This window comes from Diorhabda carinulata, chromosome 1 (genome assembly GCF_026250575.1).
Source record: "Diorhabda carinulata isolate Delta chromosome 1, icDioCari1.1, whole genome shotgun sequence".
Taxonomy (NCBI): domain Eukaryota; kingdom Metazoa; phylum Arthropoda; class Insecta; order Coleoptera; family Chrysomelidae; genus Diorhabda; species Diorhabda carinulata.
In genome coordinates this window covers 23161806-23184851 of record NC_079460.1, presented here as the reverse complement: position 1 = coordinate 23184851, position 23046 = coordinate 23161806, and the positions used below count along the sequence as shown (strand labels likewise).

The 23046-nt window shown below is 31.2% G+C and overlaps 1 protein-coding gene across 2 annotated transcripts; it reads left to right on the top strand.

Annotated features, from left to right (window-relative positions):
- The first annotated feature begins 3051 nt into the window (after window positions 1-3051).
- Window positions 3052-22730, top strand: LOC130896203 (protein artichoke). Of its 2 annotated transcripts, none has more exons than XM_057804142.1 (2): window positions 3052-3300; window positions 20219-22730. In XM_057804142.1, exon 2 carries the CDS (start codon window positions 20227-20229, stop codon window positions 22273-22275), a length of 2049 nt encoding a protein of 682 aa, XP_057660125.1. In that variant the 5' UTR covers window positions 3052-3300; window positions 20219-20226; the 3' UTR covers window positions 22276-22730. The 2 variants fall into 2 exon arrangements, with proteins under 2 accessions (XP_057660125.1, XP_057660117.1); XM_057804134.1 differs by lacking the exon at window positions 3052-3300 and adding an exon at window positions 11075-11207.
- Window positions 22731-23046: the final 316 nt, after the last annotated feature.

Sequence of the window (23046 nt, the reverse complement as noted above, 5' to 3'; positions counted from 1 at the left end):
TTTTTGAAGCGTTTTTGCTTGGAGCCCCAATTCTAAATAAGTACCCTCTCTTTTAATCCATTTTTTTATTTATAATTTGATTCAATTTGAAGCGTGTTCTGTTCTTAATTCGATTCTTATAATTTGGCTCTAATTTTATTCAATAAATTCATATCGTGTTATGAAATTTCTCTAATTTCTAAAAAATCCATATTAGACCAGACTCGACATCTAGTGATGTCCCATTTATCGCTACCAAATTTCAAAAAAATATCCCTTTTTAATTTTTTTTGTGCAGCAATGGACTCCAATGTAATGAAGGACACCTTTTTGCTTTCTTACCATATTGTTTACAAACCTATTATCAATATTTTTAGATAACGATACCACCATTTCATATTCTTCGAAATATGATAATGATATTTACTATATGGAAATAGATAAACCTTTTGTTGTAAATGTAATGATAATATTTAGATAAAACCATCTGCAACAATTAATAATTATTTGTTTGGCGTAATTTACTGGCGTCTTAAGACTTGCAAACTTTGATAAAATAGATAAATTGAAACTACGCTACGTGCTACGTGCACTTCTGGTTTTCAACCTAATACAAAATATTTAGAAGTTATTCAATTTTAAATGGTAAAAACGACATTTTTGTGAAATGATACTGGTGGGATTTTGTGATACTATGAAGACAGATGTTCATTTGGTCATATTTTAACCATTTCGTCTCCCTAGAACTTGTTTGGTTTGTTTCCAAGAACACGATGATCTGTGTGCATTCTGAGTCGTTCAATTTTGAATTTCTCCACATCGTGTTCTATATTTTCATTATGATTACTATGATATTTCTGTAAAAGTACGTTTTTCATAGTCTCGTAATAGTAACTCAATTTCAAACATGCTTCATTTACAAATAAACATTTCAATTTGTTTATTTCATTGCTTCGTAGATAAAATATTTTAATCATGATCATTTGCATTTTATGTATGTACTCGTATATGAAATTATAACTGACTATTCCATATACTCTGCCGTTTCGTAAAAGATGGCACTATTTAATGCGTCAGTTTAGTTTTCTAAAAGAAGTACTAGGTCGTTCTGGTGCAATAATAAAATTATCAAATTTGGAAATTGTGGCCCTAGAAGAAATTCACGAGCTGCTGCATTTAAAAGTCCACGTGAAGGGAATCCCAAAAGTGCATCAACGTGAAAGCACATAGTAAAAATACAAAGCCTTAGAAAGAGCCCTAGGAATCTCATTAGACTGTGTGAGTAATATCTTGGATGAAATCTTTCTCAATAATATTTGGAACGTTGGAGAGGATAGAAGAAATGTTGTGGATCATTTCGTACTTCCAATCCAAAAACATAAATTCCTGTCCATAAAAGATAATTTTTCATACGGTCCATGGCTAAAATCAATGATTTTATGTACGAATTCCTATTCGCGAAATCCTATTCGCCAGATTAGGTTCTCTGATTTCTGCTGTTGCCAAATGCGTGGTAAACTATTTCAATAGAACAAAAAGTTAATAGCATTAAAGTGAAAGTGTATTTTCATAGTTTTTCAAATTCGAGAATAGAATTCTCTATAAATCGGAGCATACATACTTTGTTCAGAGTATTATTTCAAACCATATAATGTTTCTTTTCCATGTCTAACGTTAAAATATCTTCCTTTCCAAAAAGAAATTCAGAAAACAAAATTTTAAGCACAGTATTTAGTGCTTTTCAGTTTTACCACCATTTTGAGTACCCCAAAAATGGAAGAAAACCAAAAAAATTGACCTACTTCATCTATTTATACATATCTTCTATATCATTAATATAAGAAATAATTCCATTGCTCATATCTGAAATGTTCTCATTTTATGCCATTACTTCACAATTTTCAATTGAACATTTCGAAACCAAACTCGATACGTTCCTGTCTTGATTATCTTCTATAGCAACTAATGTGTTATAATTTTGGTTCTACGAAAAACAAACTGGTAGCGACATCTTTGACGTATATTAAGTACCTTTAGTACCTCATTGATGGTACCTAGTAATCAACAAATAATATATATATATATATATATATATATATATATATATATATATATATAGATATAGATAGATATATAGATAAATTTAAAGCAAAGTAAATAATTTTTAAAAAATAATTACCATGAAGCAGTTCCATGTTTTAAATAATAAGTAAATAATTGACGTTTCGCAAATTTTTGTTTTATATTTAACATCAATAGATGGCAGATGAGTCAGTTCATGTGAATATATATAAATTTTAATTTCAATCGTTAATTACGTATCAATAAAAATAAATAAATTAATTGTGTGATAACAACAGTGAAATAATACAATCTGAATATTCCTAATTATTAGCAATTCGTACAGTACTGACTGAAATTGGTAGTACTATCAGAACATAGACAACCACTCATACAATAGCTTTATTATTGGTTGCATAATTACTGGACCCCTAAAAACATATTAAATGAACAGACTTGAATATTTTCAGATATTACATTGTTGTGAGAAATTATAAACCAAAATAATTTATTAAAAATCAAGTATTATGAAATTCAGGGCAGTTTCATCTTACCGTATGTCGTAATTCATTTAGTAACTATGTTGCTAAAAAATAAGCATTTGAGAAATCATTTATTGTCGATTTCAAATATTACTATGATCGAAATATATAGAAGACCCCCGAAACTCATTATGTGGCAAAAAATTATTTTATAATTTCAGTTTTTCTGTGGTTCATCAATTTACATGTATAAATTAGATTCTATTGATATAGTACTTTAATAATAAGTACTTTGTAAAGTACGCCACTGAATTATGTAAATAGCAAAGGAACTATGCCTTTGATGTTAACAATATTCATTGTGACTGAAAAGACATTTACCAAATCTGAGATCAGTATAATAGTACCAAGAAAAAAGTAAATGTCCAACAATGGAACTACGAGAATTTTTTACCCTTCTCAGAAGCGACGCAGATGACTTTTGACTCGGTGAGCTGAACCAAATTAAGGAGGGCGCTACTAGGAACTTAACCAATAGCCAGCCCATAAGTGAACGACAGTAAAAAGGTCAAACAGTTCATCAAATGTGTATTAAACGTTAACCAGTTAGGGTGCTGCCTCTAGTGAGCAATTCATGAAAGAATCCTACAAAAGTAGTGGGAGATATTACCTGTCTGTGGTGGTACAGGTAAATTTATTAACCATTATTGGTTACTAAGTGCTTTTGACGTATCTTTACAGTGATATTTTATATTTTATAAAGGGATAGTAACTTAAGGTGAGTGATATATTCTGTTTGAATAGAATGTAAGTAATATTTAATGCTTATTTAGATTATTTATTGTAAGGCACAGTTTAGTAGCCGCGCAACAAGTTGTCAAGGTTGATGAAAAGTATGGATGAAATCAACCCGTGTATGGTTTCGATTTTTCTTTACTTTCCTTTTTATCATTCAGTAGATATTTTCATCGTAGCAAGTGACATTTTTTATAGTTATATGTTTTTTTCACAACCTTATCAGCGTACCGTTATCTATATAAGAAAATCGTTTATTCCATATCGAATACCTAGAAATTATGTCGAGTAGGTAGGTACCGTTTCAGTAATAACTGACTGATAAAACTTTGAAATTACGCCTCAATTCTTTGTTTCTGCACAAACCACATAATTAAATATTTACTTTAACTCTGTTTACAACATTGCATTAAAAATTTGTACTAATAAACGTCATTATGACACGTGATATAAAATACGATGCTTATTAAAAATGCAATTGGTAAAATGTAAATAAAACTTTTTTTATAATAACAATCTAATAAAAAGAAGAAACATTTCATCATTTGTTGGTGACCCAATTATTATAAGAACATTCTCTATTCTGTGAAAGTTCAATGAACATTTATATCAGAAAAATTATGTTCAAATTATAGATTTTCTATTATAAGTATTATATTGAAATATTCAGATAACCGTCTGGGTCAAAAGAATACCTATATCCACCTATGAAATAACATTTTCTTTGTTTCACTTCAGCTACCTCCTGATTTTAATTATCAGTTACTATCTTTGTAACTTCATTTATTTAGTTTTCTAGCGTGTAAATCATTTTGTTAAATTCATCATATGACATTTATAAGTAGTGCTTAACTATAAAATGTCTTTCCAAGAACGACAAGGTGGTCCTTCACACTATTTCTGCTTTAAATATTTTACGAAAATAAATCTGCAGATATTCTTTAATGATTATTGAATTACTTATCCAAATCTACATTTGAATTAGACGTGTATCTCTGTTACATCATTGTAAATAAAAGGACGGGTTTTTTACTTTATTATTTATTATTACATCATTTTATTCACATCTTTTTTTCAGTATAAAATTATATCCTTAATATTTGTATTATAAATTCTTTCGTTCCTTTTTATCCACAAATTTGATATATTAGACTCCAGTTTAACGTCCAAATTATTATACTGGCTCCGAAAGAATACCACCAATCGTATTGAAGAAATGCGCAGCTGAACTAACAAATCCGCTATGCAAAAAGGTTTCCTCATTTTGTAAACTTGATCGGGTGCAACCCATACCAAAAAAAAAGGGAAAAAGACGGTTCCCAACAATCACTGTCCGATTGTTTTAGTTCCAGTCATTGCAAAGGTTATGGAGAAAGTTGTTAACCAGCAAATCTTGAGATATTTTGAGTCTGCTAACATCATCAACGAACATCAATACGACTTTCTTAAAAATAGATCAACCGGCTATCTCGTGGTCTATGTCACCAAAATATGGATTGAAGCTATAGAGAAATATGAGGTATCCAAAACAATCGCACTGGACAAATCGAAAGCTTTTGACAGGATTTGGCATGCCAACCTTCTAAATCTCATCGACTGGCTCAGTAACTTTCTTAAAGACCGATCCATCCAGATCGCTATCGATGTACACTACTCAAAGAGGTTTGAAGTCAACGCTGGTAGACCCTAGGAATGCATATTGTCACCTATTCTCTTTTTCCTGTACATGAACGATCTACTCAATACAACTGCAAACCCGATATATAGATTCGCCAGGATATGGGTCTGTTTGGTCATAAAATACCACCATCACCGCAAATTCGCTGTTGGGTGTTGAAATTGGAAGCGATATGTATAGTCACGTGGCCCAACTAACTAAGCCAGCTTCACAAAAACTTGGAGCCACCTTAAAGATCAAACAGTTATATACCCCGCAAAAGTTCTCATTTTCTACAAGGTCCAGATTCGTATTGTTCGCATTTGTTAATCTCGGCTCCCAAATATACCCTGAGCATGCTCGACTTGATACAGAATAGAGCAATTCGACTTAGTCGATAGTCGATCCATAGTTGACCAGAAACTTGGACAGCTTAGAGCATGACCTGATTCTGTTTACTAGCCGGACAGATGCTCTTGCGAGCTGTCCAACGTAATCCCATCTATAGCAGTATCTGCAAGACCTAATCGACGGGTCTAATGAACACTAAGTTCGCCTGCAGATGCTCAGAACGTCAATTTATCGAGACTCCTTTTTTTGGAGAAGTGCGACCTATAGATGTTCAAGGTCAATATCCATAACATATTATAGGGCTTTTTACATAAAAAATATTGAGTTGTGATGAAGGACTACAAAATAATAACATTATAACAGACATAATTCAGAAAGTAGCATACGCAGATGATATCACTACCATAGCAAATGGATAGAGGGAATTAATAAAGGCGATCAACAAATTAGAAGAAGAAGCAATTACGGACTGGAAATAAAGGCAGAAAAAACAAAATATATGAAAATAGGTGGAAAACCAATTGAAAATTAACAAATACAATTTTGAAACCGTATCGACCTTTAACTGTCTAGGAATAACGTTGGGACGAACAACCAGAGAGTGGATAAAGGATAGGATACAAAAGCCTATGGAAGAAACAAAAACCTACTAAAATAAACAAAAACATAACCAAACAAAACAAAACAAAAATGTACAAAACCCTAATAAGACTAGTAATCACATATACGATGGAAACAATAGTAATAAACAAAAGAGAAGAAGAACTTGAAAGAACCGAAAGAAAGATAATAAGAACTATAACAGGCCTAAATATGACACGGGAGGGAGAAAGGAGAGCAAAGAAAAACGAAGAAATAGAGAGAGAACTGGGGAAGGAGAATATAGTGAGATACATAAAAGAACAAAGGCTCAACCGGGCATATAATGAGAAGAAAACCAACTGAAACGATCAAAAGAATAACGCAATGGATCCCATTGTGGCTAAAGAGAAGGGGCAGGAGAAACGGAATAAAGGACTCAATATAGAAAACTGGAGAGCAAAATGTCGGAACCGAAAAGAATGGAAAATAATAACAAAAGCGGCCAAACCAAACGACAAACTATGAAGAAAATAAAAATTAGAAAATGAGGAGTAATCCGCCTCAAAAAAGGATTTTAAAGCGCCAAAAGCGATAGCCATAATCTACATGGGATTGAAAGGCTTGATGATGATGATGATGATGGTTAGGTGATGATAAGTGATACACCTTGGGATTACGAATCCTTCATCATTTTTATACTCTCTTATTTATACAAATAGACTATAATTCAGAACGATTCAATCTTAAACTTGAATTACCCGAAGTGATTGATGTATTACAATTTATGCATAGATTATACATAACCAAATATTTACCATACTGTTTTCCAGGGAGTAGGTAATATCTCCATTTCATACTATTTGAATATTTGAACTCGGTGATTGATATAAATTATTTTATATTATTTATATCATGGTTTATGCAAATTAACGCTTTTGATTGCTATCACTCGAATAAAATTAGAAGCTAAACAAATAGACTATAGAATATTTCTATTTCTTCATATTGAAGTCATATTTTGTTATGTGTGGTTAATACTATTATTTTTTTATCTATCATATTGTGGTTTCTAAATACAAACAAAGCTTAATTTTTTAAATTTGAAATTAAGGTCGTATTAAATTTGTAGTTCTTATCAAAATACGTGGGTGGGTTATAAACCGGAGCCCCACATACTTTATCGATTAAAAACAGGGTTGCAATACTCAACTTTATAGTATGCTTTTATTAACTTTTAAGATGTATGGGAACTTTTATTATGAAATTGAAGTATGTTAGTATGTTGCGAAATAAACAAAACTAAGGCAACATTATCCCAATACATGATACGTTTTTTTAAAGGTATCCAAATGCATCATTACCTTCAATACCATAATCGTATTCAATAAGTGAATCCACTGTTCAGGCTGTTTAAGATCTGCCTGTTTTTGGTAATCATGATTCGCTCCGGTGTTAAAAGGGATAACATCATCTTACTAAGTCAAAAAATTATCGAAAAAATGCCCGACAAAATCAGCGCTTGTTTCATGGCAATGCTCTAGTCCACGCGCTGTAAAAACGTGGTACCACAGAGATTAAACACCCACTATATAGCCCTGATCTGATCACGTCCGACTATTTTTTGTTTGCAAAGCTAAAAGCCAAGTAAAAGGGTAAAAGATTTAACGGTGACGATGAAAATAAACGTACAAACATTTTGACTTTGCATCATATTTTTATAGTGGGATGAAAACTTTAGTCAGACATTCTGAAAAGTGTATGGAAATAAAAGAAGTATATATTGGAAAATCATCACAGTTTTTCTATTTATGATCTTTATGTTTTGTAACAAAAAAATTAAGTATTATATTAGTATTATATAGGGTTTGTAATTTATAACGATAATTCTTAAACACAAAAAATATTCAAAATATCTCAAGAAGAATTATTTAGTGCTAAATATCATAAAATATGAAAATTATATTGACATTTCCAGTATTTTATATATTTCTATCTCGAATTTCTAAAATACCTATATACCAAATATTTAACTAAATTGCTGACAGATGAGTCGGCCTGTTCGTTTTTAACTACCCGACGAATTTCTTAGAATCCCATAACAACATAGAGCTACGAAAGAGACCACATTCAAAGTTTTTCATACAGGGACGACCTGATTTGATAAACCGGAAATATTTATACCATAATAGTCGGTTTGTTGCGTAAATGAATAACGTATTCAAAAATTTTGCAATTATAACATTGACATCAATTTCAATACGCGAAGCATAACAAATAAATATCTGAATCAAGAATTCATTTATTTAACTTACAGTGTGTTACAAAACTACTTATTCTTATAGTTAATCAGGATAAAAATTAAAAGCAGTCGGTAATAGAGAAATAAAGAGAAGCTCGTTGTACTAATTTTATTGGGGAATTTTTAAGTGTCATATAATTTCTTTTAATGGCTCAAATATATACTAAACACACTGTTTAGACTACTACAATTATGCGCGTTTCGATAACCAAGATATCGTCTTCAAAGACTGAAGGTAAACTTAGTTGGCTCTGATATAGAAAAAAATTTTCTTCTGGAGAACTGGAGCTGGGATTATTTTTGGTGTTTAGATGGGTTCTTCTCATTGGTAGATGGCACTTGACTGAGTCAAAAGGCCATACAATTGTTTGGTGTTGTTAGTAGATTTGCATCCTTAGAAAACCTTAAATTTCAACTGGAGGTAAAAAAAATTCCACACGTATGTAGAAAAGTACGCATACTAAGAAAATTGATGTTAGGTTTATACCATCATTGATGATATTGGAGGCCAGCCCAATTAAGGGACATATGACGTCGTGCCACTTTTACCGCATAAATACATGACTAAGCACGTTTTAGTTCACTAGGCAAACTGTAAGGCTTGCCCAAATATTTGAATTTTTTGTTGGCCACTCATCGATGACGTGGTCTGCAGATTCTCCCTCCTCCAAACATTTTTCAATTCGTGTTCAGTTCCTACTCCAAGTAACCTGCTGAGCGCGGTGCTTAAAGTGGGGTTTAGATTAAAAATATCTCATGAAACGGTAATAATAATGAAAAAGTATAATAATTAGATTACGCCTGGGGAACAACAAATTTTTGACGACAACATCGAGAGAATTGAATTTTGTGAAACAACGTTAGCTCTTTTAATTGAGACTACAATTCTTTGCACAATATTTGGTTTACTTATAAGTATACATCATTGGACTTATTCAGAGTTGGTAGATTTGGAAAGAAAAATGACTGCTGCGTATAGAGAGCTTCAAGTCTATGTTTTAGAGGAGTTTTAATAGATTTAATCACTATTTATAAACTAAAGGTCAATTTATAAACTTTTACGACCTCGTTTGTTTTAACATAACCATATTACGGAGTGTTCTTTATAAACACGAACGCTCGCGTCCGAGTTCGCGCTGGGACAGCTAAGTGAGACGTGATGCATATTGTTGATATATTTTATATACGGTCCGATATTTAATGGATGATACGTTTGTAAATTGTATATTAAATTAAAAAATAAACCAAAAAAAATGTTTTCTGTCTAATGCATCTATTCTGCTATTTTAGTTTGTTTTTTATTGTTGATATTTCCTGTAAATGTGATAAACACGTAGAAAGTTTCTTAATAAAGCTGAACTAATATTTGCGGATCGTTTTGTCACATCTTAAATTATTTGTAAGGTGTTACAGATAACATAAACAGAGCAAAAAAATTGTAAATAGTAATTTAAGATAAATAAATCTTTATCAAAGCTTTAAAAATTTATAATTTATAGTATATAGTTAGTGGAAAATGGAAAATAACTTGATGCAATACGTTTTATTCCTTCTAAATTTGTCGCAATATAATAAAGTACGTGGGTTGTCCATAAAATGAGATTCCCGAGGAGCTGTGGACGCTAAGAACGCTGTTAGGGGTGTAGTTTGACCCCCTCTCTCCCAGTTCCTGCTCCAGTCAGCTGTCTACAACGTTAATTCTTGTCTTGGTAGCTATTAAAGATGGAGCTTCCATTTGATTCCCACGCCTGGTACGAATCATGCTTTGTGATTCGTTTTTTGTGTGCAAAAAACGTTCCTTCGGTAAACATTCATTCCCAATTGTGTGAGATGTATGGGGAAAAGTATATGAGTATGCAAAAATGGTGTAGCGAATTCTAAGATGTACGTACAGACGTCCATGTCGAACAACGTACTGGCCGGCCACCGTTTTCGGATGAAATGATTGCGAAATGGGAAGAAGCAATGCTGGAAGATCGAAGAGTGCATTCACATCATTTTGATGGATTGCTTAAGATTGCCAAGGTTTGTGCAAGTTAGGTCCTGAAAATGCTGACGGATGACAATAAGCGGCCCCAAGAGATTACCATCTGAATCACGCTACACCGCATGCAAACATACATTGATCTAAACGGCGATTATGTAAAAATCTACAGGGAAGTCTAAGCTTTCCAAACATGTATTATTTGATATCAATAAACATATTTTTCATGTGAAAATTCGTTGGGGGACCATATTTTATGAACAAGCCTCGTATAATATAGGGTAGAAAATTACAAGTATAGTAGAACAATAAGTAATGGTAATTAAATTGATAATTTTATAATATTGTGCACCCCTCGGTTTTTGGCTATAGAAAATAAAAAAAATTATCTGATTTAAACGTTATAAAGGCAAACTTATGGAAATAAGATGGAAAATATTTGAGGACTTATATGGTTTTATCATATACACACTCTTTTCAATTTAATCGATTTTCTAGAACCAATAAACGAGGGGGCAACTATAAAATGATCGTTTTTTTTTTAAATGGAACATGGGTTTGTTTGGCGTAAGTTTAGATTGCTTTAATTTAATTTTTTTGTTGTCTAAAACTATAAAATTATCAATTAATTTATTTCAAAATTTCCTGTCAAAACCTAGTTCGCTTAGAGAATTATTTTGTTGTTATTTTTATGAATAATTTATTTTGATTAAAACCCAAATAATTTGAGACGTCAATTTGTACCTATTTTTTAAAACTAATTTCTTATCAAAAGACCCAAAATCAAATCGATTTAATAAAAAAAACATGCATGAAAAAAAAGTTGAAAAAATTTATTTTTATATATTATTTGCATAATCACACAAATCAGTAAAATCATCGTTGATTCTATTGATTCAATGTCTGTACACAAAAAAAAAAATTTAAATAAAATCATTATTATCAGTAAGTGGCTAATTCTATCAGTTGACAAGAGTGTTTACGTGAGGTTTCAATATAATAGGTCTTCAAAACAAGGTAACATTGAAAAAATATATTTTTATTCCTCCAAAACTGATAATTTATATAAATAAATCATTTATTCCTTTAGAATTTATTTTGCTGAAAGAACAGCGCCAAGTTAAATCACGACGAGTCAGTTTTATTGTGAAGGTGTAATTTTAGTGTGATCTATAATTCAGTTTTTTTATTTATTTATAATTTATGGTATTAAATTTGGTAAATTTTTTCACGTTCTATTCAACAAATTTCTATTTTAAATTTACTTAGATCACTGATTGAGATTCACTCAATCTCGTATTCCTTTGATAAAATATATCAGCTCTACAAATATATATGGCTTTCGACTTCATTGCCTTTCACTCTTTCTTTACTTTTTTTCTGATTTTTGCCTCATATTACCAGTCCCTCACTACAACTGCTCTTAGATATCTTCTAACTTCCTCCAACCATTAGTTCCTCGGTCTTCCTCTCCTTTATTAGCACCTTCTCCATCTTTATTAGTCCCAACCATCTGGATCTCTGTGCTTTTATTATATAACTCATAACTTGGGTGCTTATATAATTCTGGCAGTTCTCTGTTCTACATTTTCTTTAATTCGATCCTGAACATTTTTGAGTGTTTTACCTTCCCATATTTCTATTTCATTTCCCCCGTTTTTCCTGCTGCTTTATTGTATTTTACTATTCTTTTTCCTATTCTCTTTTCTTCGTCTCCCTTATTTGTAGTGATGTCGGTTTGTTCGTTGTCTTCAATTACAATTACAATTTTAGTTTTTTCTCGTGGATAACTAAGTTATTATTCCTTCCAATGCTCTATTAGACAGAAGTGGCTTCGATGACTACACAAGATTAAGATTTCGTATTAAAATGGTTCCCAAAAGGTAAATATGTGCTACATCTAATACGCATTTTATTTCCAAACACTCGTTAATTGTATATTCATTTGTTACTGATTCTTCTTATCAATTTAATCTCAATCGTTTTTATTTTGTTTCCACGTGTTGACAGAATTAAAAGGACATTCAGTACGCGAGTTTAACAGAAGCGAAGTGCATCATTTTAGATGATCTATTTAGGTAATTGTTTCTATTATGAAAGAGCCTAGGATCAACAAATGGATAATTATGTGAGAACATTAAACAAATTAGATATAACAAGTCTCACGGAAATCCTTGTTGCCAACTTAATTTTTTCTTAAGTAATCTCTAATTTGGAATAAACGGTGGATGCAATTCGCCAATTTAACAAAGTAGTTTATGCAAAAATTATGCCTTAGATGCATCTTCAAAAATATTTATCTGTGCTATACTTTTTAAATATTAATATTTGATCTATTTGAATAAATTATGTCTGTAATTTCCATTATTTCATCATAATTTCAGATATAATTCTTGTAATAATTACGATGCTACTGTCATAGGACAAACATCATAATATTTAGAAAATAGACCAAAAAATCACTAGTATGTCAAAAAAATGAATCTGTAGTACATCCATGAAATATCTAATTATAACTTGAAATAACATAAAATGCAAAAAATAATTCATAAAAATAAGACATAACTCGATTCAAATTTATGAAAACTAAAACTAAAAGAAGTAACATTGTATAAGATGGTGTTTACATAGGACAGATATCTAAATAAGTTAAAAATGGATTAAGAAATCATCAATACGATAAAAAAATTAAAGAGAAAAGAATTCTTGGAAACCGTTTCCTTTTAATATCAAGTAATATTTTGATAGAGACCAAAGAATGTGTTCATGTAGAAAGCTGGTTGCCGGTACCTGCACACATTCGGTTACAAGATCAAATAAATAGCTCCAAACTTTTAAGTGTGCGAGTTCACAGACAAAGCTTGTTCAGATTTGCGAACGCTTGTTGCAAGTTCCGAACGGCAAACAAGAAAGTTTGAATCATTATTTTCACTGCTTAGTAAGTCTGTGGAACTAGATGATTGTATTCACCTAATCCTCGTCTTCCAAGGTTAACTCCTTGTACACCAAAATACATCATCACTAGACGATATCTCGTTAACTGCAACTTAAACATGTTTCCAGCTTTGTACGTGATATACAGTGAGCATTTGCACGACGGGGTTCTCAACTTGGGGTTTTCCCCCAAAATAAAATTCAAGGGAAAAAATGGTGGAATAGAATATTTATTTATTTTTTATTTCAAATCAAACAAAATAAAGGTGTTATAGTATAGGAAAATTATTTAATGTCAATATGTACGATTTTTAAAAATCAGTTTTCAAGAAAATGATTTACTTGAAATTTTCCATAATTATGAATAGAAAATTATCTATTGATTGTTTAAAATTTATTATTTGTTAATGATATTTGATTATTTTTAATGTATTATTCATTTAAAAATATTCGATTATTTATTTTTTAAAACGTAAAATTGTAATTGTGAGGATTTTAGGGGTTTTTACTCAGGGCTATGGGGAGATAATTTTTTGAGAGTTGGAAACACTGTTGCACGAGCTTGTATGCGCTTACAGTACAGTAAGGATGAAACGTGAAAAATTGAAAATAAATGACTCGAGAAATTACCAAATTTATAATTCTATTTTTAAATATGTACCAACGTATTCAGCATAATTTTTATTGGAAAATAATTGCATCTTTATCGTATATTTTAACAATAAAGATCGGAAGGTCTTCGAATATTTGAAATAATAATCATTTGAAACTATTGTTTTACATATATAAATTTTAATTTGAACCTTGTAAATAAACAAAAGAAATAATTATATTACTGAATGTTTTTAGATACAAAACAAAGCTATTAGTTTTATAACATTTCACAAGGTCACTAACAGTTTTTACTCCGTTTAAATTTAATGAGTAAAATACCAAGCTGTCTAAGAAATACAGAAATTATAATATTTAATATTCTATATACAGGGGTATTCCGAATCAATTCTAAAGTATTTGGGACAATCGGTATTTTTCGTAATAAATTACAGTTATTATTGCAATAAAACAAGTTTTAAAAATGTTATGAGGTTAGAATTTTACATGTGATTTAATCTAAACGTTCCTTATGTCATTTTTATATAACAAATTCAAATTACATCCAGAAGATTATGGTTTAAAAAAACTGAAAAGCGAAAAATAATTTCTCCCTATAAAAATAAAATGATTGTCAAGAAAATGTTTATCATTATTCTAATTGATACTCAATATTAATCATCACGATTTTTTTCGAAAATTCAGAAAGCATCTACTTGTTATTCATTAGTTATTTTTTACTTCGATTATATATATATATATATATATATATATATATATATATATATATACAAGGTGTCTCAAAACTCAAAAGAAAGTTTACCTTTGTATTGCTTAGGTGCATTGTGCCTGCGTGAGTTTTTCAAAACAGTAATTCGGCGAAGGTAGCGTATAGAAAATTCTGCAATATTTGTAATGTTCGTCACCTAAATGATCCGCCAGACGGTCGACTGCTTGGAAAACGGGTCGAGAAGTTTGAAGAGACCGGAAAAACACTGGATAAACTAAAATCCCGGCGTCCAAAGTCTGACGAACGGTCTGTTCACGACAAGCCTGATTTGTCTGTTTGGAATCGAGTATTTTACACAAAGGGGCTACACAAAATTTAGTTTGTGCAAGAATTGAAGCCTTAGGATGCCGATAAGAGGATTGGCTTCGTACACCAGATGGTTGGGCGCTTTTCAACGATTACCAACATCTGATTTTCGGATTAAGCCCATTTTCATCCTATTGGATACGTCAACAAGTAAAATTTCCGCTACTAGGGTGCAACCAATCCAAAAAACAAACATTAGACACCCTTTCATTTGCCTAAAGTGACTGTAAGTGCTGCGATGTCAGCGCGAGGAATTATAGGCACTTATTTTTTGAAGATGAAAGTGCAGATGTTAGACGACGTCTTTGTGCATGAAATGCAAAACTTAAATGGTGCCAGCAGGACGAAGCAACTTCACACACATCCAATAGATCTCTGTCACGAGTTTCTCCAGGAAATAAGTTGGCCTCCACGCAGAACAATATTCAGTGAATATTTCTATGTATTTAACACCTCTTATGGTGATGATGATCTGGATGAGCACTGTCATTGATCCCAGACAAGTTTCGAACTTTTCTAAATTTATTTTCAATAATCCTGGCAAGGAGAATTGTTTTGTCTCAGACATTAATACATGTGCAACTTACCCGACGTTGTGGTCGAAAATGAAACAAATAAAAGCGAGTTGAAAAAAATTCTGTCTCATAAATATGTATATATCTACTCATTTCTCATTACATGTGACATGGAGGTCTTGAAAACTATAAATATAATTTAACGGAAATTAAATAAATCGAATTGTTCCTTGAAAATAGCTACTCAAAAAGTGATTAAGTATCAAGAGTTCCAAGGTTGCTACTCACTTATAAAAAAATCGACTTGTCATCTAATTTCATTGTCAGTCGGTCCAGTCATATTGTTGTTAAATAGTTTATCAATCTCAACAATAATCCTCAAAGGCAAATACAATTGGATCATTATACAGGGTAGCGACAAAAAAGATTTTACTTGAGAATTGTTGTTTTGTTACGTAATACTAACGTTAAAGTTTATTTCCGGCTTGATTCGGGAAAAACCATATGATTTATTTAATAAATTGAAATGGATAGTGGAAAATTCATAAAAATAATTGTTATATTCCGACCTGTAAAGCTTATTATATAATCCATTCAGTGTCTATGTCCATTTGGACGTATACTGTATGAATATGATTATTTTGTTTTGTTGCTTACAAAGGAAAATTATGGTTAAATTGAAAAAAAACCCAAACGAATTTTAATGGGTCTAGTGGTTTCTGATTATTATTATCGCCTTTCGCAATCAGTAGAAGTTCATTGAACAAAGTTCATTTATTTCATTATATTTAAAATTGATTATTCAGAATGATAATTAATTTTTTTCTTCGCTTTGCTTTCTTGTTTGTTTGTGAGTGAATCCCCAATCTCTTGACACAATTTTGATTTTAATTTTGAGGTATTTACAAATTTACTTCAAATCCTTTTCCAACTTGAAATACTTACTTAAAACAGATGTATGTATATTTTCAATATTCTATTTTGAGTTAAAAAGGTCAATTTAGCTAAATTAACAAAAGAAAACACTGTTTTTGTCACCCGAACTTTTATTCATGTTGGTTTACCCAACAATATATAATAATTTTTGTTTTAATCACGTCCAGGATTTTATGACATCTAAATATTCATTTCTGACCTCATAAATGTCTCTTTTAGACTACTATTTAATTATTAATTTCAACTTATATTTTACATCGTTCGCTACATCATAAACATATTACAAAACTGTTCTAATCATCCCAACAGTTTTAGTTGTGTTTGTGACTGTAGAATTAACTTTTACATCTTAGCATTGAAATTTCACATAATTAATTGAACAGTGCTATTTGGACTATTTTGGATTTCTTATGAGAAATCAAGGTAAATCCTAGTTTTCACATAAATGTTGTATAACGTGTGTACGTGTGTGAAACTGCTATTAGGTTGAGCTAAACATGAACCCAAACATATGCCATCTGTTATATTTGGACCCAACCGCACGATAATGTAAATGATTTTTATTTTTGTATGACTCAAAGAAAAGGCATTGAAACAAAGTCCAAACACCATCCAGTTATCCAAGCTTGGCTTCAGCCAACAGATCAATCCTATATAGTGCCGAATTGCATGTACCAAAGTCTCCAAATCGAGTGAACTGTCTAGATTAATCGACTGGAGTCGACTTTTTCCTAATTCGAAAATTTCTTATTTTCGACATCGTGACTATCAAACTAAACTTTAATTTTTTAAAGTAGGTGATTCAATCTATTGTAATTACGTTCCTGTTTTCATGAATTTATCAAATTTAGAATATGATCGAAATCACTGGCAGTTCATTGGTTCATCAAAAACTAGTTTGAAAGCTGTGAGCTGCGAAAAGGAAATACACTTCCTTTAACGTCTACTGGTCATGGTTCTGATATGTAAGAGCTCACGAAAATATTCATCTTGACAAAAGTAAATTAAGTAAGCGCTATTGGAAAATTTGTTGCATGTTTTGAGACAAAACAAATAATTACACCAAAGAAGTGTGGTCCAAGCGTAAATCACTCAATTCAGGCCATAAAAATGTTAAAAATGATCCTTTAGTGAATCCTGATGACATTTTGTAAAAACTATGCCTAAAAATAGCAGTGGATTTATATATTTGAAAATAAATTGGACAAAACTGGACAAAAATTGAAGAGGGAATATTTTTAGGTCCACAAACACGGCAACAGAAAATTATAGACATAATAAACTATATAAAAGTTTGGGGTATAATGTGTCCTTGAAAATACATAAACTGGACTCTTATCTGGATTTCTTTGGTTACTATGAGTGACAAACAAGACAAAAGTTTCCATCAGGACATTTCCTGCTATCAAGAGAAATGGAGTCCAGGAATACTAGCAGATTGTTGATGGAGACTTCCAGAAGTCAAATATTCACGAAAATCGTCAGAATTTATTTTATATTAAGCAATAATGTCTAAATTTAAATGATGTTTGTATTTTGTACGAAAATATATGTCACAAGGAAACCTGACGCCTTCATTCACATATTATTGTTTGGCACATTTGGTACATTCAAAATTTGATATGTTTTCCTATGAAAACATCAGCACTCTAGCAAAACTCATTTTGGGATTCCGACGCAGTACTGTACGCGATATGGCTGTGGAAATGGACATCAGCTTGAGCAAATACTTTATTTCCACAAAATTTCAGCTAGATGGGTGCCAAATCTTCTGAATTTTGGGCAGATTTTACACACTGGAAGCAGTATGAAGTGGAAGGAGACAATTTATTGCACCGAATATTCATCACAAACGAGACTTGGGTATATTCCGACGAGTAAACGCGCGTCTATGGAGAAAAAAGGCGAAGGCACGCAAGTTAAAGCAAAGGTTACGCTGTCAGCGAAGAAGGTGTTTTAGGACATGAAACGAGTAATTGCGATTGATTTTCTCACTGAACAAGTATTATTATATTATCTCCCTAAAAAAACATGGTGAAACCTGTCTACAGATCGAAACGACGCGATATTCCAATCCATAGTTCGATATTTCTGCAAGACAACACCAGACCGAATACAGCTCGGCATATGATGGAAACGTTGAACGAATTGGGTTGAAAAACATTAGAACATCTTCCTCATAGTCCCGATTTGTCACCATGCCAGATATTTTCACGAAAAAGCTTCCGGAAAGTATGTAGAGTATGATGAAAACTACCTAGAAAAGCTGTAAAAAATTTCTGCTCTGTAACTTAATAATAACATTTTTAAAGAAAAATTCCGGTTTATATTTGAACCAACCTCGTATATCATATCTAACGTATTAAAAAAATTAATTTTTAGGTGTTATGATGTAATCAATTCTAGATTATTTTATATAATTCGTTACATAAAATTCTAACACATTACTGTTTACCACTGATAAATGATTCTAGGACAGAGGTATTTATCAAAATAGCATTTTTTATTTCATTCCAATATTTTCTGTGCTATATTTACGTGCATGTTAACGATTGAGAATTAATTATAAGTAAAACTGATTACTAAGTACGTCAATAATAGTTCTGCGAATTTATTCGAAGTTTGATCAAAAATATGATCCTTGAGTATTGAGACTAGCAGCGACCAGTTTAAATCCAGTTAAGCTTATCATTTTGTTTTTATAGTGTCTTTAACGTCTGTTAAACATAGATTTGAACACTAGCAAATTCTCCTCCCATGCTTTCTTCATCATCTCTCATATCAATGTCTTGCTCTGATTATCAATGACAGATCTTTTTAAAAAATTTTTCATTTTTAAATTTGAAACAATGATGAAAATTCACAAAAATTGTTCATTTAAGACTCATTTTCAGCTGATTATTAATGATTTATCCTCCAAAAAATTGAAGTCTAAATAAAAAAAATGGATAAATGGAAAAAAATTTCGAAAATTTCATTTTTAAATTTGATAAAAATTATGAAAATACACAAAAATTGTTTATTTAAGACTTATTTTCAGCTCATTATTAATCAATTATCCTTCTAAAAGGATTTGAACCAAAAATTTGAGATCTTAATAAAAAAAAATGAGTAAAACGAAGAGAATTTCAAAAATTTCACTGCAAATTGCTAATTCAAGATCCATTTTCATCTGATTATCAATAAATGATCCTATAAAAAGGACTCAAACCAAAAAAATAGCGTGTAAATCCAAAAAATTAGATAAATCGAAGATAATTTCAAAAATTTTAAAAAATAGTGAAAATTGATGATTCCAGATCTATTTTCAGCTGATTATCAATCAATTATAATTTAAAAAGGAGCTAAACTAAAAAATTAGGGTATAAATTAAAAAAATTGGATAAAATGAAAAAAATTTCAATGCAAAAATTGAAAAAGTAGTGAAAATTAATAATTCAAGACTCATTTTCAAGCATATTATCAATAAAAAACTCTTTAAAAAGTACTCAAACCAAAAAAATAGAGTGAAAATCTAAAAAATTGGTTGAATCGAAGAAAAGTTCAAATGTCCGTAAAAAAATTAAAAATGTTGTGAAAATTGGGCATAAACGCAAAAATATAGGGTGAAAATTTAAAAATTAGAATAAAATTTCGAAAATGCCGAAGATTTCATTTTTAAATTTGAAAAAATGATTGAGAATACACAAAAATTGTTCATTTAAGACTCATTTTCAGTTGATTATAAATAAATTATCCTTAAAAAAAGGCATAAACTATAAATTTAGGGTCTAAATAAAAAAAATTGGGTGAAACGAAGAGAATTTCAAAAATTTCAGTGCAAAATTTTCCGTCGCACTTATTAAAAAATGAAATATTTGCTGTAACTTTAAACGGCTGGTTAGAGCTCTAATATTATTAAAATATGTAATAATATCTGCAGTCTAGTATTAACGAAGCTTTTATATTATTTTCAGATATCTTCATGAAATATTTTCTACTACTTTTCGCCGCTCTCGCGGTGGATTGCAAAATACTAGCAGAGCCTTGTATCGATCATTGTGTCTGTAACTCCAAGCTTCTCAGCAGATTACAAGTAATCTCCTGTGACAAGCCGCTAGTTCTTAACAGTACTACATTCCAAAACATCGACAAGAATCTAACGAATGTTATTAGCTTCAGTGACGTTATAATTGATCAAATTCAAGAAAATGCCTTTAGGGATTTCAAGAATTTAGACGATGTGGTGATTAGTGGTTCAAATATAGGATCAATAGACGCCAAATCGTTTAATAATGTCGAGAGATTGAAATTTGTCGATTGCGCTTTTGAAGATAGTCCTGATTTGTTTTCAGAACAACTGGAAGAACTCCATTTCGGTAGCAGTCGTTTGGACCAAATTCCTAATTTAAATAATTTGTGGAAGTTAACTTTCTTGAATTTATCGGGAAACTACATTAAATATGTAGAAGTTGAAGCATTTACCGAACTTTTCGACTTGGAAGAATTGCATTTATCAAATAACGAAATATTCAGACTACCGGCAACCGTTTTCATAAACAACCAACAACTTCTTACACTTAATCTAGACAACAACCCCCTTAATCATTTCGCAATCAACACTTCGGAATCTTTGGAAATTTTATCCCTTAGAAATTGTAGATTGGATAAATTCGACAAAGAATCCGCTCACAAACTTACATCTGTGAATGAGTTGAACTTAAGCCACAATAATATCAAAAATCTTTCTAGTGAAACGTTCGCCCACATGACAGAACTCTCAGTAATCGATCTTTCCTACAATAAATTGACAGATCTAGATGAAAACGTTTTTGCTGAAAACGGTAGACTTATTAGGATTACTTTAGACGGTAATGATTTTAATACTTTACCAGTATTTTATCGCAAGAATGAGGAAACCTTCTCGATTTATTCATTTTCGTGCAGGTATTGCAACCTCAATACTCTGTCAAGCAACGTATTCGAGAACATGGAAGATATGATAAATCTATACCTATCTCACAACAATTTCCTAAACGTCGATAACATGTTCGATAAAATAAAAAATTTAAAAGTTTTGGACATCTCGGATAATAACATCGCATACTTCTCCCCGGGGGCGTTTAAAAACAACAAGAATTTGGAAGTTTTGAACATTGCTGGTAATCCTCTTATGGTTCTCAACCCAGAAGTTTTTGCTGGCAATTATCTCCTCAGAGATATCGATGTTAGGAACGCATCACTCACAAAACTTTGGTCTAACTACAACAAATCCGTTAAATCTCTCCGTCGGTTACTACTCGGTGGTAACAATTTAGGAACCCTAACATCAGATGATTTCGTAATTATGCCCGCACTAGAAGCTATCGAGTTACACAATAATCCGTTGATTTTCGACAATAAACTTTGTACTCTATTCAGTTTTTTGGAAGTTGAAGGTATAAATCCAATCGACGCTAGCAGTAAAAAAAATAACGCAGCTGATGGAGCCTTCAGAGAAGATACTGATGGATTCATTACTATCCAATGGAAAGATGTCCATGGTGGTATGTGTCCCAAAGAAATTCCCTTCAACTCGAACGATGATAAGACTAAGTACATAACAAATAACGAAGATGATGAAGATGACGATAACGATGATGATGAAGACGATGATGATTACGACGAGGACGACGACTATTACATTGATAACGAAAACGAGGAAGAAACCTCCACTAAATTCTCTAAAGAAAACGCTTCCTTAGCAAAAGCAACGTACATTCTTTCAGTTACTTCAGCTTTTGTGTTGAGTGCTTTAATAGTACTTACCATTGCTGTTACTATTACACTTTGCGTTTTACGTAGAAATAACGGATTCGATATGCAGAAAGCTAACCTACCAAGGCTTAAGATTCCTCTGTGGAACACCACACAAGGGCACAAGAAACATAGTGGATCCGTGTATAGACCTCTCTCTGAGGATCTATCGGGTCCAAAAACTCCGAAATTGAGTCGTTATGACTTTACTTCCACTCCCGTTGTCCATTCGGCTTAAAACTTTTATTATTTCATTTAAATTATATCGAACTTTCGTTTAGCGTATAGAACGTGTGACTTTTGTTTAATATGTACATACAGAGGATTCCAACTTAAATAAGTAGCACTTAAGTTTTATTTTCCAACTAGAATTATTTGCACAATATTAAATTTCATTAAATTATTTTTTGCTTTTCATCGACTTGTCCGGAATGGCTTTATTCTAAAATTAGAATAGTTTTTGATTTAAACTTACGTGGACACGATTCGAAAAATAAATTAAGTTTTATTGTTTATATAATGTTATTGCGCTTATAGTTTAGAATAAGTATGTTACTGAATTACTTAATTTAAAAAGAAAACTATTGCCATACATCTGAAAATGTACTTCCTTCCTAATACTTAATTTCTGACCAACTTAACTTGTAGTTGTAATTAAAATGTTATCAATAAATTTTTTATCACAGTATAAAATGTGTTGTATAAATATCCTAAACAACGAAAACGATACATTAGAACAGGAGTCCCAATCAATATTCCATGAACCTCCAGATAGATCCTAGGTTTCCTTTTTTCCTACTCAGCTTTGTTACTGATTCTACAGAGATCGTTTCATGATATTGTAGTGGGGTGAAGCAATCAATTTGAGTTTAATCCAGCAAAGAGCCAAGCTGCTATTTTTACGAAGAAAACTGGCACTGCAACTCAGGATTTGGTCTTGTCTGGACATAAAATATCATCATCACCACAAATTCGCTTGTTGGGTGTTGAGAGCAATATGTCCAGGGCG